The sequence below is a fragment of the Harpia harpyja genome, chromosome 7 (assembly GCF_026419915.1).
Source record: "Harpia harpyja isolate bHarHar1 chromosome 7, bHarHar1 primary haplotype, whole genome shotgun sequence".
NCBI classification, from domain to species: domain Eukaryota; kingdom Metazoa; phylum Chordata; class Aves; order Accipitriformes; family Accipitridae; genus Harpia; species Harpia harpyja.
The window spans coordinates 7,875,735-7,891,413 of NC_068946.1; the positions used below are offsets into that span (position 1 = coordinate 7,875,735).

Consider the following 15,679-nt stretch of genomic DNA (forward strand, 5'->3'; position numbering starts at 1 on the left):
TTAGTATGCCATCCTTTTCTCTGCACGAATGAGTGTGTGTCAGAGAGACAGAACACATGGTGTGGCTTTTGTTGACTGGTTTTTTTTGTTTTCCAAGTGACATTTGCTTCTTTACATTCTGGTCATTGCATGGCAGATGGTTTAGCAAAATGTAAAGTTGAGGTGGTTTGCAGATTTTTGCTGTATACAGCATAACTGTTGCTTGTTTGACAGACTCCTCTTATCCCACTTATGTTTCCCTGCTAGCTTTATGGAGGGTGGCTGTGGGTAGAGAAATGTAACGTTATTTATCACCACCAGACCAGACAATTGTTGTTTCTTCTACCTTGTATCCAATCCTACACTGTTATTTCTCCTCTTAATGCTATCTCTTCCCTCCTTTTTCCTGTATTCTTGCACTCCTCCTTCTGGTGTGTCAGATGGCATTTCAGGTAGTTCTACCATGAGGCATGAAGTGGTGCTGCAGGGGAGATTCAGCACTTTGCTGCAAGTTGTAAATAAGGTTTTCCCTTGGGGCAAGTATTTTACTAGCCTGCCTTACTGCTGTCAAAAGTTCGGACCTCAGCATCTCTCACTTGGGTCATACCCAGTGCTCCAAGTTAAATTTTCCTCTGGAATATTTTGCGCTGAAACTCCAAATTGGAAAGAGCAACCTGTGTGAAAATAGCAAGCGAGTAGAATCTTGCTCCCTTAGAAAAGTCGGTTACGCTTTTTCCCATGTGTCATACCAACCCTTGATCTGCAGTCATATGTACGTCTGTGGGCCATGGTGAATTGGTACTGTCAAGACAATCCAAGTTATCCCTGCTGCAGGCTGCGTAAGGAAATGTTTTATCCTCTTTGGTAGAGAAAAGCCCCTGTCTTTCAGCTGTGGATTATTAAAGCAGTCCTAAGTTTGTCTGTGAGCGTGAGCCAGGTTTAACTCTGGTCTGTAACACAATGAAATGATATGCATGGTGCCTGTGGCAGGTTTTATCATGCTTTGATTTTGTACTTGGCATTCGTTAGCTGTCTCTGAGCTACTCATGACTGTAGCCCGCATAAAGCAAAGTGCTAAGGAGAGAGAAGGGTTGCTGTACTCAAGCCTGCTTTCCTTTCTCCCTTCAGGCTAGTAGTGAGTTCTTTAGAAGCGCTGGAAAGCTGCTTTGCTGTAGGACCAGTCAACGAGAAGGCAAGTAACTTTCTGAATACATTCTTGAGCTTTCAGAGATGGGGGAGGAGGGGCAAGATCAGCAGCACCTCCTGCAGCCCTGGGGGCCTGATACGGAAGAGAGCCGCATCCGTTTTGCTCAGAGCACTGATCTGAAAGTTGACTTAGCGAAAAGCATTTGAAACTAGTTTAGAATGACAATTGGCATTTGCATTTATCGCTGGTGGGATTTTTGTGCTGTAGAGTGACCTCGTTTACAAAAACAGCAGGGTAGAAGCCCTGCTCAAAAATCTCAAAAGGACTTTTCTTGTGTAGACATGTGAAATGTTCCTTAAATGTCAAATAATAAATTGAGGAGGCTATCAAAACTGTATTGAAGGAAGGCAGAAACTTGTATGCACAGTGCAAGGAGGGGAGGGAGCTGCAGGCACGCTGAGAAATCGGACTCATGCATCACCTTAATGGTAAATGTACTGAAGAATGTTTTTGTCTGTTCTTGGGAGCAGGAGAAGAATAAGGTGGCAGCTCAGGAACTGGCTACTATGCTGCTGTCCATGCCAGCTCCTTCCAGTGTCCAGCAGCAAACCAAGAGCCTCTTGGCTAGCTTGCACACCAGCCGCTCAGCATACCATAACCACAAGGTAACATGGTGCAAGGATTTCAATGTCTCCTGTAACTTGCCAGTTTATGGTTGAGGTGCAACACACACCCAGAAAGCCGTTCCTCCATGCAGCATAAACCTGCTGGCTAATTTTCCTTTAGCTCCTGCTGCCTGCCTTGTTGGCTTTTGTGTTTCACCAGAACTTCACTACTTAAAATGCTTTTTGAAAATTTTGATGGGAAATAATGTCAGTTAATCTAGAGAAATCAGGATCTCGAAACACATGAAGTTTGTTTGCAAACTGTGTCCATAGCTCTGGTTTCCGTTTCCACAGGCATCTGGCTTAGGGTGATAGAAAAATACTAGGGTAAGTAGTGGCTAGACTATGTGCTAACATAATTGCAGTAAATGCACAGATGCCTGCAGATACCCTTTGCTAACCACTTGAATGATTATGTTTATACACTGGTCTTCCCATCCACATTTAAGCCTGAGGGGAAGCAAATGTGAAAATCAATTCTCAAGCCACATTTCTTTTGTTACAGGGTGACTTTTTAATATTAGTTGTCCTTCCTAGATGACATTGGCCAAGAATTAAAGGAGCGAGTGCCGGATTTCCCCAGGATCTGCCCTGCAGTTGTACTTCAGTTGCTTTGTTGTGCTGCTGTCTGTTGTTTTTCTTTGCCTATGTTATCTTTCACTTTACAGGATCAAGCATTGCTAAGTAAAGCCATTCAGTATTTGAGTTCCTCAACGAAAGAAGGAAAGGACCTTGATCCTGAAGTATTTCAGAGGCTGGTCATCACTGCTCGATCCATTGCTATTATGAGACCCAACAATCTCGTCCACTATACAGAATCAAAGCTGCCACAGTTGGAAACAGGTAGATAAGTCTGTAATTTTCCTCAAGTGATAATTGAAGATATCTTGGGGTATCTGGTTCGGTGTGACAGGGACTGTATTTGACACATTTGTTAGGTGTGCAATAGTCCTTGTAATGAGGACATCGGAGCCTCTAACAAAAGCCATTTCAAATAAACATGGTGTTACCCTGCTTGTTAATGCTTTCCCCTGCACATATCTGACAACTGTGTTTTAATCTGTACAGAGAGTGAAGACGGGCAAGAGGCCCAGAAACACGCTGAAGGAGATGGCTGCACTTTTATTACCCAGCTGGTTAACCACTTCTGGAAGCTACATGCATCAAAACCCAAAAACGCCTTCCTTGCCCCTGCCTGCCTGCCAGGTATGCTAGCTCTTCATTTGCTTTTGTCAAGCTCGTGTATTTTGAAGGATCCTATTTTAAGCTTGTAAACAGAGAAAATTACTTGTTCCAAACTAGGCTTAAGATGCTAATGATGCAATGCATGCTTTCTAAGGTATATCTGCAAATTCTGCTCTAATGCTTTTGTTTGGAAGTATGTGTATTGTGCTAGTAAAAGGGGACTGATGATTGATTTACGCACATTTGGCTGCATGGATGGTGTTAGAGGATATTCAGTGGTGCTGGTATGTGGCGTGCACGTTAGACAGACAAGACTGGTGTGTAAGCTCATTTTGGATTGAAACTTCAAATATATTTGTGGTGCTAACATTCTCCCTTGAATTCTGCAAATAAAAGATGCTTCCTGCAGTGTCTCACTCTACGTGCTGAAATGGAAAGGTAGTCGATTACAGTCCTACTTTTATTCCTCCTTAGGTCTCACTCACGTTGAAGCCACTGTCAACGCTTTGGTGGATATTATCCATGGATACTGCACGTGTGAATTGGATTGTATCCATACAGCATCCAAGATCTACATGCAGATGTTACTTTGCCCAGTATGTAATCTTGCTCTGCTCTGCTTCAGCCTCTAACACTGCGCCAGGGGAGGTTTAAATTGGATATTAGGAAAAATTTCTTCACTGAAAGGGTTGTCAAGCACTGAAACAGGCTGCCCAGGGAAGTGGTTGAGTCACCATCCCCAGAGGGGGGACGTGTATTTGTGGCGCTTAGGGACACGGTTTAGTGGTGGACTTGGCAGTGTTAGCTTTATGGTTGGACTGGATGATCTCAAAGGTCTTTTCCAACCTAAATGATTCCATGATTCTATAATACGAAGAGAATTACATACAGGTGGAATGATAATACATAGCACAGATGCAAAATAGAGGCATGCAGCTAAAAACACACAGCCAGAAGTGAATGAAGGAGAAATTTCTCTCTCCTTGTGTTTCAGTAATGTGTCATGTGCTGCCTGTGGAATGATAAGTATTGCTTTATGGCTGTTGGAGGAAACAGTGAGTTTAGAAGTTAGGCAGTGACATATGTCTTACATGAATCATGACTAACAGAGTCGTAAGTGTACTTTTAGCTATCTTTCCAAATACTGTGAATAAGCACTTAAAGCTTAAGAAGTTTAATGATTAACTATTAACCCTCTAGGATCCTGCAGTGAGCTTTTCTTGCAAACAAGCTTTGATCAGAGTGCTGAGACCAAGAAACAAGCGGAGACATGTCACCTTGCCATCCTCCCCTCGGAGCAATACTCCTATGGGTATGCAAGTTCCATTCATCTTTGCCTTTAAATGAGCACGACCTACTTCATTTGTCAGAAAAGACAATAAAATAAAGTAGTCTTATACATAGAGACTGAAAAAGACTAAAACCAGTCTTTCTCCTTTCTTTTGCTCTCTCTTCCCCATTATAAAACCTGGTTTTGGTTTGTTTTTTAATAAACATTCACCTTTTCTTTGATATTCTGGGATTCAAAGAGGAGATGAGATCTCTCTGAGATATTCGTCTTGCAGTGATAGGGAAATCTGATTATTTTATCTAGGGCGTAGTAATCCAGACTGTCTTAGTATTTCTGTGCATATTTTCAAGTCCTTATAAATCAGTCATAAAGATGCGTGCAGACCAAAATTACAGTATCAGATCTCCATCCAAGAGACACTTTTTAGCATTGACATGAATTGTAGTTGTCATGGAATCTATTAGTGACTTGGGGTAAACTGAGGATAGCTTGGGTTTTTTTCCAGCATTAATTACCTTGTTCGTGATGATGTGAGGAAAGAGTGCATTTGTGAATTAATCCTTTGTAACTCAGGAGATAAGGATGATGATGATGATGACGACGCAGAAGACAAGCTGCAGAGTTCTGGGATAGCAAATGGCGAGCATATCCGACAAGAAAGCCAGGAGCAAAGCGAAGTTGATCATGGGGACTTCGAGATGGTGGTAAGTCCAGAGTGCTTCTCTTTGGAGCCTTTTAACTATGTTAGGTATTTGAGTTTAATTTGGTTATGATGAATCAGTTTGTAGTGCTCCATTAGCTGGTGGCGGTTTGGTGAAAGCTCTCACTGTGTTTTCTCTCTGTAGTCCGAATCTATGGTTCTGGAGACTTCTGAAAATGTGAATAATGGGAACCCTTCTCCCTTGGAGGCTCTTCTGGCTGGAGCAGAGGGATTCCCTCCGATGCTGGATATTCCTCCAGATGCAGATGATGAAACAATGGTGGAATTGGCTATTGCCCTGAGCCTGCAACAAGATCAGCAAGGTAAGATGTGGCCATTATTGGCAGTCAAAAAGGTAAATGGAACATGAGGAAACTGGGAAAGAAGCAAAGCAGAAGCTGTTGATGTCACCACCAACAAAGCAAAGATAATAGAACCATGAAATGTACAGAGAACACCAGAGTTAACATAATTCTCTCATAGAAAGATACTCATAATTTGTTTTCTTCTTGCAGGGAGCAGCAGTAGTGCACTTGGACTTCAGAGCTTAGGACTGTCTGGCCAAGCACCCAGCTCTTCTTCTCTTGATGCTGGAACGCTCTCAGATACAACAGCATCAGGTAACTGTTCACTGCAAGGAATCAAGCTTTTTTGATTTTGACCTAAATAATGACTTAAAATTTGTTTGTAAATACGGTTTTGAAGAACCAATTACTACTATTGGCTTAATGTATTTTTGATAGTGTATTTATGGCCTTTTCCTGCTTTGATGGACTTTCACTGTAGGCTTCTGAGGAAGTTATTTCCTCTCCTTAAAATAAAGCAGACAAAATAAACCATATACTGTGTTTCCTTTGCATTTATAAACAACTAGACGTTGTTCTTCAAGTAACTTGCATGACTGTCTATTTGATGAGAAGGTTTCCTTCTCAGGGTATCTCTCCTCCACTGCTTTTAGCAGGCTTAAATGTACTGATGAACACTTCTAAGTTCCCTTTTGATTTGTAGTTGAAAATTGACATAAAACCAAAGACAAATATTCACGGTTTTTCTTTCGTAGCGTGTGCATCTTTTGAAGTTATATCAAGGCAGTGTTTTTACTTGTAACAGCTCTCTTTATTCTCTTAGCTCCAGCGTCTGATGATGAAGGCAGCACAGCTGCAACAGATGGCTCAACTCTTCGGACTTCACCTGCAGACCATGGTGGGAGTGTGGGCTCTGAGAGCGGTGGCAGCGCGGTGGACTCCGTAGCTGGTGAGCACAGTGGTAAGTATCTCTTGCTGCACCAGTGTCTGTGCATCTGTTTTCTACTATAATAGGACTTTACCAGAATGAGAGGGGGTGGGTAATCCCTGGCAAAGAAGAAATCTCAGTTCCAAATAGATGGCGCCATGCATCATTTTATGGTTACTGCCAAACTGCCATACAGACTGAATATTTGCTCGCTTATTGTAGTTCTCTAGAAGTGTGGAATCTGCAGTGGTTTTTGCTGGCCCGTAATAAGAGAATGCAGTAGCCTAGAGCAAGACTGAAAGAATTCACTATACTGCTGGATAAGTTTGGATGGGACAGAATTAATTTCTCTCTTTTTTGCTTGGGACTGATACCTAGGTAAAACAATCACGAACTTTTATAAAAAAAATTATGTCCACACTGCCCATCTATGCCTCTTCTGACTCGGTTTAAACTACTGCTGTGGAACCAATTCAGTTTGGGCCATGAAGATGAGGCTGGCAGATGAAAGAATGCTAGGGGTGTTAAGTTGCATCTGTAGAAATGACTCTCTGCTAGCTTTATGAAGATAACCAAAGACACCATCTCCTTAGAACCATCATTCCAAAGTATAGTTCAGCTGTGTTGGTTGCTATGAAGCACACAAGATTCATGTTAAATTGTGCTGACATTGTCTTTCCCTTTTGTTATTTTTCTTTTTCAGTGTCTGGTCGTAGTAGTGCCTATGGGGACACGACAGCCGAGGGCCACCCTGCTGGACCGGGCAGCGTCAGCTCAAGCACAGGCGCTATCAGCACTACCACAGGCCAGCAAGAGGGAGATGGTTCAGAAGGGGAAGGGGAGGCAGAGGGAGACGTCCACACCAGCAACAGGCAAGGGGCTTTGTTTTCCTCTTCAAGAATAGCACATCTGGTCTGCAGTGTGATTGTTTGTAGAGGAGTGGACTGTAGTTGCTGAAATTCATGGAGTGTGATTTGTGACTCTGTTGAACAGTAAAAATCAAAAGTCAGAAACATAGAATAGAGCAAACTGCCATTGCAAAATGCCTTCCTCTGTGCATTCACCATATAACGTGTTACACATACCTAGTGTGTGTCCCACAAAACTGCTGCCTGTACGAGGTGATGAAAAAATCCTGCATGAGTCTAGCAAACAGAGGAATCACCAAAATCTACAGCTTCGGAGCTTGTGAAATTCAGTGTTAGTAAAAAAGTATGTGCAAGAGTGCTAAGTACTTTGGGAAAGATCTGCAGTTTTTCATTCTGTGGGAACAGATGCTTGGTCATTTTTACAGTGCAGTTTGGAACTGTTTTGTAGTATCTGTTTCTAGACAGTTGAATTCTGCAGGTGGTCATGCTAGGCAGTGTAGTTCTGAAGTGAATAACTACGTCCATTGTCAGAGTTGCTCCGCATCTTTGACATCGCTTGACTGTGAAGTCTGAGGGAGTCCACTCCTGTTGGTGCGGATTCGATGACCTTAGGGTTTCCTCATGCTCTGAACTTCTGTGGTAAATTGCAGTGCTCCGTTGGTGATCCTGCTGGGTCTCATATTTCTTGTGATGTGTCTGAAGTGCTTTGTGTCTGATTCCTGGCTTCTGACTTCCCAGGCTGCACATGGTCCGACTGATGTTGCTGGAGAGGCTGCTGCAAAACTTACCTCAGCTGAGGAATGTTGGAGGAGTCCGGGCCATTCCTTACATGCAGGTAAGTGAGGAGGGCTTGGAAGTTAAGCCTTAATCAAACACTTAATCACTGCTACTACTACTGCTGGGTTTCTGTTTGCACATGCTTTTCCCTTCCTCTTTCCTGCCTAGTCACAGGGTGTGAGTCCATCTCTAAAGTGTTCAATCTGTTGCACAGCATTCCTTACCCATAGATTTTTGCTAGACTTGTACCCTTTCTCAGTGTGGTGTTACAGCTGGCTGATGAGCCTAAGGGCTAAAATCCTTGAACTCCGACGTATTTGGAAGGGTCTTTTTGGGTTTATACTGAATGTTCATATTAGGGTGTGATGGCGCCGGCAGAATTTGGGAACGAACATAGATTAATCAAGATAAAATCTGCGATGTTTTGTGAAAGATGATCTGTATTTATCTTGAAAACTTGGAACCTGCCTTCTGTTAATTCTCTGACTTCTATTCCCAGGTTATTCTGATGCTCACAACAGACCTAGATGGAGATGATGAGAAAGATAAGGGAGCTTTAGATAACCTCCTGTCCCAGCTGATTGCAGAACTGTGCATGGACAAAAAGGTAAGCTTCAGTATGTGCACACACTCTCGATTTGCTCCTTCTAGACAGGGTTTCTTTCCACGGAGGAATTAGATGCATGGGAGTTATAGAAACACATTGCTGTATGGATGTGTTCAGGCAGTTTATTTCTCTTGGCTCACTTCACATAAAGTAGAAAATGACATGAGTGTAACTCTCACTGTTTCCTGTTTCTGGCATCCACAAGTGAGCATGAAAATTTGTTTCGCTTGGATTAAACTCTTAAAACAGACATGATCAGTAATGCGTAATTGACATATATAGCTTTTCATTTGTGTAATACTGTTCTCTGGCACCCAGGCCACTGTCTACCCTTATATTGAGGAATTTGTGCTGCTTTTTTAGTATTACTGCTTGAGCTTAAATTAGAAATGCTTTATGAGGATCAGAGCACTGAAATTTAGATGCTTAGGACATTGTGCTCAGCTCTGTAAGTAAGCAAGCAAGCTCTCTCCTTGCAGGATGTGTCTAAGAAAAATGAACGCTCTCCTGTGAATGAAGTGCACTTGGTGGTAATGAGGCTGCTTAGTGTGTTCATGTCCAGAACTAAGTCTGGATCCAAGTCTTCCATTTGTGAGGTACATTCTTCAAATTGCTTTGTCAGGGGCATGATGTGGTTGGGGGGCTTTTGTTCATCAAAGGTGGCCTAAAAGCTGCTAACTGAAATAGCTGGTGTAAAACTGAAAAATAGTTCAAAGTGTTTTGGAAAAATTTATGAGGAATCTGTAACGTTACTTGACTCTTGTGAAAAAAGATGTTTGCTGAAACTCAGAATGGAGGAAACCGACATGTAAAGACAACTGGATTCACTTGTTTTGTGCACGGTTTCTGACTGAGCTAAGGGCAGCACATTAATGATGTTATTTAAAACAGTCTAGCAGATTTTTTCCTTGCATCTTACTGGTGCTGAAGGGGTTAAAGAGGATTTGTAATGTGATTATTGGAAAGCAATATGCTGCTGTGTCAACGTAAAAGTCGCTAAGAGGATTCCTTAGATATTTGTTGCTAAAAGGTACAGTAATAAGGCATAAAAAGCAGTATGTGTGGTGGGAAGGAGATTAATAAAAAAGCATAGAGGTTAAAAAATTTAGTCTGAACTGCATCAAATTTTAATGAGCTTATGAGCTGTGGGGTTTGTTTGGATTTACAGGGCTGCTTTAATAGTTTTATTTACAGTAGCTTTTTCTCCAGCCTTTGTTATTCACTTGAGCTTCCCACAGAAATCAAAGCTCATCGTCTTGCAGAATGCAGGTGGAGCAATACCTGGGTGGAGCAGAGGCTCTGAGCGGCATCTGCAACAGGGACTCTTTCTCTACCAGAATTCATGCCCAGCTGGCCAAATCCCAGATAAACAAACAGAAATCCCAACTTTAAGGAAAAAAAAAAAAAAAAAAAAAGGAGGGGAAAAGAAAAAAAGCAGGAAAAAAAGCCCTAGTTGTCTAATCCATAGCAGAGTGGCCTCTGGCACATGTGTCGAGGGGAGATTAGACTTAAGAGGAGATTTTATTTGTTTTCCTTTACTAAGCGCTTGTTCAAAAGAGTCTCTGTAAATATTTGAGTTGCTTTTCATAAACACAAAAAACCAAAAACCCCAACCTCAAACAAACCCCAAACTTAAAAGCTGCCTGTAAAGTTTCATAAAAACCTGCTCTCTTATCCATTGTGTCAGCAACTGCTGTCTGATTCTCACAGCTTCCCTTGCTCTTCTGACACAGTGGTTCTCAGGTGCTTTAGTAATCCATCTCTTCTTTGTTTCAGTCTTCCTCCCTCATCTCTAGTGCCACTGCTGCTGCGTTGTTGAGCTCTGGTGCTGTTGATTACTGTCTGCATGTGCTGAAGTCTTTGCTGGAGTACTGGAAAAGCCAGCAGAATGACGAGGAGCCTGTAGCCACCAGCCAGCTCCTGAAACCTCACACTACTTCTTCTCCACCTGACATGAGCCCTTTTTTCCTCCGTCAGTATGTGAAGGTGAGTCCTACCCTATGCTGTTAGCTTTACATGACCTGCATTAAAAGGCTGCTGCACAGAAGCAAGTAAAAGCATCCTTACAGAACTGGTTTTCCCTCAGTAGTACAATTAAAATCTGTTCCCTTAGTGCATAGTTAGAACTAGGGTTGCTCTGAGTTCTCTCAGAGCAGCCCAGCTCACTGTATCTATCAATGCATTCTTAAACCAGGCAGTTCTGTGGAGCTGCTGTCACTGTTTCTGGTTGAAGTGTTAATCTTCCTGAAGGGAAGCTACTCCATTGCATGACTCCTTTTGCTTGGCAGGCAGAATTTCTGAACCAACGCTACTTACTGTGGCGAGGAAGCGTAGCAGTTGATGGGGATTTCCACACTAAATCCCAGACTTGTTCAACCACCATGTGCCTTTATGCTAAGATGCTGCTGGGGAGGGGTGGCTTTAATATATGTACAGGTGCAGTGAAAAAAGCCTAGTTAAATGTAAGAATGTCTCCTAAGTAGAAAGCTCCTATGTTAAAACACCTTATTACTACAGACTAGCTTACTGCATCCTAATAGTTGCATCTAAAGTCCTCATGCAGGTTTGTTGGCTTGTTTTTATTTATCAGCTGGGAGCATTTCTTCTGGCTGCAAATGTTCAGAAAAGCTTTGTATTTAGAAAATCAGTAAATGTACCCTGTAGCTTGTCATGACATCACACTGGGAGTGTTTGATGCCAGAGCGTGATTGATTGCTCTTGCTTTCAGGGTCATGCTGCAGATGTTTTTGAGGCCTACACTCAGCTCCTGACAGAGATGGTACTGCGGCTGCCCTATCAGATCAAGAAGATTGCAGATACAAACTCCCGCATCCCACCTCCCATCTTTGATCACTCCTGGTTCTACTTTTTGTCTGAGGTAAGTGAGAACATGATGCACCTACAGATTTTAACAAAAAAATTCCAGTAACGTTACCTTTCATGGGAGACATGAGCTTTTGCAGAACCGATCTCAGATCCATCTCTGTTTTTTAATCCCCCTTGAAAGAAGGTGAACTGTTGACTCTACTTTATTCCTGTTGAACAGGAGTCTATAGGAAAGCATATGTGAAAAATAAGATTGGTATTATTTCCTGTAATTCAATGTTTGCTGCCAGGAAAGTCAAATAGAAAACCTTCTCTGAGATGGTAGAATGTAACATGGTGCTTGGCTGTTGGTGCTTAACTTAGTCCTTAGAAAAGAAATCAGTAAGATATTTGGAGTATATCTTTTCAGTTCCTTTGGTTGTATAGCTTCCTACTTGAGATAACAAGTTATCTTAGGTTTGCACAAGTATGGGGTAGGATTTCTTAATTAGGCTTGACTAGCTTTTTATTTGAGGTCACAGATGACAAAGAATGGTTTTCAGAGGCGGTTTCACAATTGCACAGCTCAGGATGCTGCAATATTGCTGTGCAGTGTTTCTTCTGCCTGTGACTTACTTTTACAGGTGACTTTACAGTACCTTAAAGCTGACAGATTCGTGAATGCATCTCCCATATCTTTTCTTTTTGTAAGAAAACATGTCATATTTTTGCTGGGACAGGTTGCCTAGTGGTGAGTTCACAGTACTGATGTTGTAAGCTTTTCTTTGTCTAGTACCTGATGATCCAGCAGACTCCATTTGTGCGCCGCCAAGTCCGCAAGCTTTTGCTCTTTATCTGTGGATCAAAGGATAAATACCGCCAGCTCAGAGACCTTCACACGTTGGACTCTCATGTTCGTGGAATCAAAAAGCTCCTAGAAGAGCAAGGCATTTTCCTTCGTGCCAGTGTGGTCACAGCAAGTTCAGGCTCTGCCCTGCAGTACGATACGTTGATTAGCTTGGTAAGGAAAAGTGTGCCATGGTACTAGGAAAAAGTGTACGTTGCATTTATGTAAGATGTCAGTAATAGAAATACTGACATGGTGTTTAATCCTGTCCCATTGTGCCTTTCAGATGGAACATTTAAAGGCTTGTGCAGAGATTGCCACACAGCGAACAGTAAACTGGCAGAAATTCTGCATTAAAGATGACTGTGAGTTCTTTCTCTGAGAGTATGGGAAGGAGCAGAGGGGATGCATTACGTGTCTTGGTTTCAATCAAGACTTCTCAGATGGGGAAGCTCAGCAGAGAAAAAGGGAACACAGCTGAGAGTTTTGAGTAGGACTGAACTGTTTCCAGTACTAATTATCACAGTGCTCTAACTGCATCTGTTCCTTAGCTAAAGAACGCAATATGGTATAATGGATAACTTGCAAGAACAGGAATAGGAGATCTGCATTCTCTTACTTGTGCTGCCGTTGTTCCAGTGTGTAATTTTGGATGAAACATTTTACCTTGGTGTACCCAAATGTTATGCTTCTGTAGTGTAGGGACAGGAAGGTTCTGTGAGTTTGTGGGATGGTCCTCATCCTGTTGAAAGGGTTTTTTGTTTTGGGTTGGGTTTTTTTTGTTTGCTTGGTTTTTTAATTCGGGCTTCAAAGATTTTCTTCTTTTCTCTGCAGCGGTTCTCTATTTCCTCCTTCAAGTCAGCTTCCTGGTAGATGAGGGAGTGTCGCCAGTTCTCCTGCAGCTGCTGTCTTGTGCTCTGTGTGGCAGTAAAGTGCTGTCTGTGGCTTCATCCTCTGGATCATCAAGCACCTCTTCCACCTCTGCTCCTGCAGCATCGGGCTCTGGGCAGCCAGCAACACAGAGCAAATCCTCCACTAAAAAGAGCAAGAAAGAAGAAAAGGAAAAGGAGCGAGAGGGTGAGCTGCAGCTGTGCCCTGTTCTGTGGTGGTTTCAGGGATGAACACTGCTCCTCTGAACCTTTCTTACTCTATTTAGAGAGGACTGCTTGCTTTTCATTGTGATAAATACCACTGTTGTGAAAGGGTCATGGATCGTGGCAAGGGCACTTGCAGACTACAGCAACAATTAGGAGAGAAGAGCAGTTTTTTACCATATGTAGTTTGGAGAGGGGCAAAGATGAAGCAGTATGCCCTAAGAGTTGGGGCTGAAATTAAGAGTTGGGGCTGAAATTAAGTGCTGAGTATATCCCAAACCCATTAACTATTAACTTGAGTGGGCTTTAAGTTGTCTAATGGAAGTTACCTATTCTAGTGATGAAGTAGCTTCCACCTAACTTGCCTATCCTGGGTTGTAGGAGGTTGAAATGCTCATGGGGATTAAAACAAGTACTGGAGATGCACACCCAGTTAGCTCTGCTCTTCAATGATTATGTTCAGACTTGTTTCCTCTCTTTGACTTCTAAGCTATGTTGGAGCCAGGGCTGCTGCTTAATGGATATCGAAAGTCCTGGGAAAGTAATTAAGCTTTCCTATAAAAGTCACAGGCATAAATTCTCTCTTGGCTTTTCTTCAAGGAACCATTTTGGCTTTCTCTGTCAGACAATTCTCTTTTCACTGAGTCTTTTCACTGTGCCATGGTTGATCCTTTTCTTTTTATCAGGATGTGTAGCACATTTCTCACGTCCTTACTGGCAAGTATTCCAACAGTTTTCTTCTGTGATAGTCAGGAGTACTAGGTTATATTTTTTGAAAGAGAAAGGAACATTAAACTAGCTTGTTGCCTGAAACACAGTAATTTTTCCCCATTATCCTTGCTCTATGATCTATAAAATAGGAAGCTAGCCTGCCTATGAGGTGCTCCACTCATCTGCTTTCTTAAGTCTGTCTGTCTTCTGCCACCCGGTATCCCCTAGGCGAGAGTTCGGGCAGTCAGGAAGATCAGCTGTGTACAGCTCTGGTGAACCAGCTGAACAAGTTTGCTGATAAGGAGACCCTCATTCAGTTCCTGCGTTGCTTCTTGCTGGAGTCTAACTCGTCCTCCGTGAGATGGCAGGCCCACTGCCTTGCACTGCACATCTACAGGTGAGCTGGGAAGGGAGTCTCTGACCTGGCTCCTATTAGCCAGTCTCAGGTCAGTTATGGAGAGCTCTGTCTATGTGTAAGAGTTAATGCCTCTGTCTTGAAGGATGCTGAAGCTTGGAGATGATTGCACCCCTTTGAATTGCTCACACTATGTTGCAGTTACTGGGGCTGGAGGTAGAAGTTGTTACTTACTTGTTACTGATCAATGTGAGTTACCATCTCCAAGAAGCATTTTATTTCTGTCTGCAGAGTCTGGCTCCTGACATCTGCAGGAGTAGGTATTTGTGGGCGAGTGAATTTCTGAGGCAGATGCAGACTCATACAGTTAACAAGTTGGGAGTTATGTAGGGTAAGGCACACTTTAGGGTGCTGAACTCCTTCAGAACTCTATTCAGTTGTTGCAAGACAGCTGCTTTCATTTCAGAGAGTGCTAGAAAACAGCTGGTGGCAAGAATCGATGAGATTTAACTCCGTGAACTCTGATGTATAGCAAGATAACAGTTTTCAAGTTTGGTGAACTGTAGCACATATTTTACTTTTGAATAAGATTGTGTGCCATGCAGTCTATATAACTATCTTTACAAGCCTAATTGATATGTAATCCATTCAACAGGAACTCAAACAAGTCTCAGCAGGAATTACTGTTGGATCTCATGTGGTCAATCTGGCCAGAGCTTCCAGCCTATGGAAGAAAGGCTGCCCAGTTTGTAGATCTCCTGGGATACTTCTCTCTGAAAACACAGCAGACTGAGAAAAAGGTACGGTGTCATTCTGAAAAGGAGGTACAGCATCCCAGGTTCTGCTACTTCTGACGAATTATGTTAGTGTTCATTTATGATAAAGCTGGGACAGATTTTCTGTCAAAAGAGCTTCTGGTGGAAATTTTTTTTCTTCCCCAAATTTGAATGTTAAAAAAGGCAGGGTCCTTAAAAAATTGGGGAGTGTGGATTTTTTGTTTTATTGTTTTGGGGGGGAAGATTTTGGGGTTTGGGTTTTTTTTTTAATTTAGAAGAAAATTTTCCCACAGGAAGCCTTTGTGGGAAAATACATTTATCTACTAGTTCTAATTTATATATTTTTGATATTTCAGCTCCTAGAAAACTTTTGTAACCACGACTTTTGAACAAAGGAAGTGGTAGGATTTCTTAGGGGACCAGTGGGCTTGAGAACAAGTAATTCAGACGCGCTGACACTTGGCATATGTATGTTTAAAGAGCTGGGAATGCCTTACGAATCTTGGCAGGCATTTGCAGTGATTGGCTGACAAATAGCACTGTTACTGTGGTAAAGGTCTAATTTTAGGATCTATTACATTCCTGGGTAATGATTTAACCACATAAGTTCCTGTGGGTATAGTGCGTGCATCTTCTTG

At 42.3% G+C, this 15,679-nt stretch overlaps 1 protein-coding gene across 5 annotated transcripts in view; it reads left to right on the plus strand.

Annotated features, from left to right (window-relative positions):
• Positions 1-15,679, plus strand: part of UBR4 (ubiquitin protein ligase E3 component n-recognin 4) — an 80,724-nt gene that overhangs the window by 34,257 nt on the left and 30,788 nt on the right. For 2 of the 5 annotated variants that reach the window (XM_052793591.1, XM_052793594.1), the window contains 21 exons: positions 1,108-1,171; positions 1,657-1,791; positions 2,460-2,634; positions 2,860-2,997; positions 3,451-3,572; positions 4,177-4,288; positions 4,841-4,971; positions 5,113-5,290; positions 5,483-5,587; positions 6,078-6,233; positions 6,904-7,072; positions 7,808-7,904; positions 8,346-8,453; positions 8,933-9,049; positions 10,230-10,439; positions 11,182-11,331; positions 12,052-12,279; positions 12,392-12,470; positions 12,940-13,182; positions 14,139-14,307; positions 14,921-15,065. In XM_052793591.1, the coding sequence (XP_052649551.1) occupies positions 1,108-1,171; positions 1,657-1,791; positions 2,460-2,634; positions 2,860-2,997; positions 3,451-3,572; positions 4,177-4,288; positions 4,841-4,971; positions 5,113-5,290; positions 5,483-5,587; positions 6,078-6,233; positions 6,904-7,072; positions 7,808-7,904; positions 8,346-8,453; positions 8,933-9,049; positions 10,230-10,439; positions 11,182-11,331; positions 12,052-12,279; positions 12,392-12,470; positions 12,940-13,182; positions 14,139-14,307; positions 14,921-15,065 (3,031 nt within the window). The remainder of the gene's footprint in view (positions 1-1,107; positions 1,172-1,656; positions 1,792-2,459; positions 2,635-2,859; positions 2,998-3,450; positions 3,573-4,176; positions 4,289-4,840; positions 4,972-5,112; positions 5,291-5,482; positions 5,588-6,077; positions 6,234-6,903; positions 7,073-7,807; positions 7,905-8,345; positions 8,454-8,932; positions 9,050-10,229; positions 10,440-11,181; positions 11,332-12,051; positions 12,280-12,391; positions 12,471-12,939; positions 13,183-14,138; positions 14,308-14,920; positions 15,066-15,679) is intronic. The other 3 variants (XM_052793592.1, XM_052793595.1, XM_052793593.1) reach the window with 2 other exon arrangements.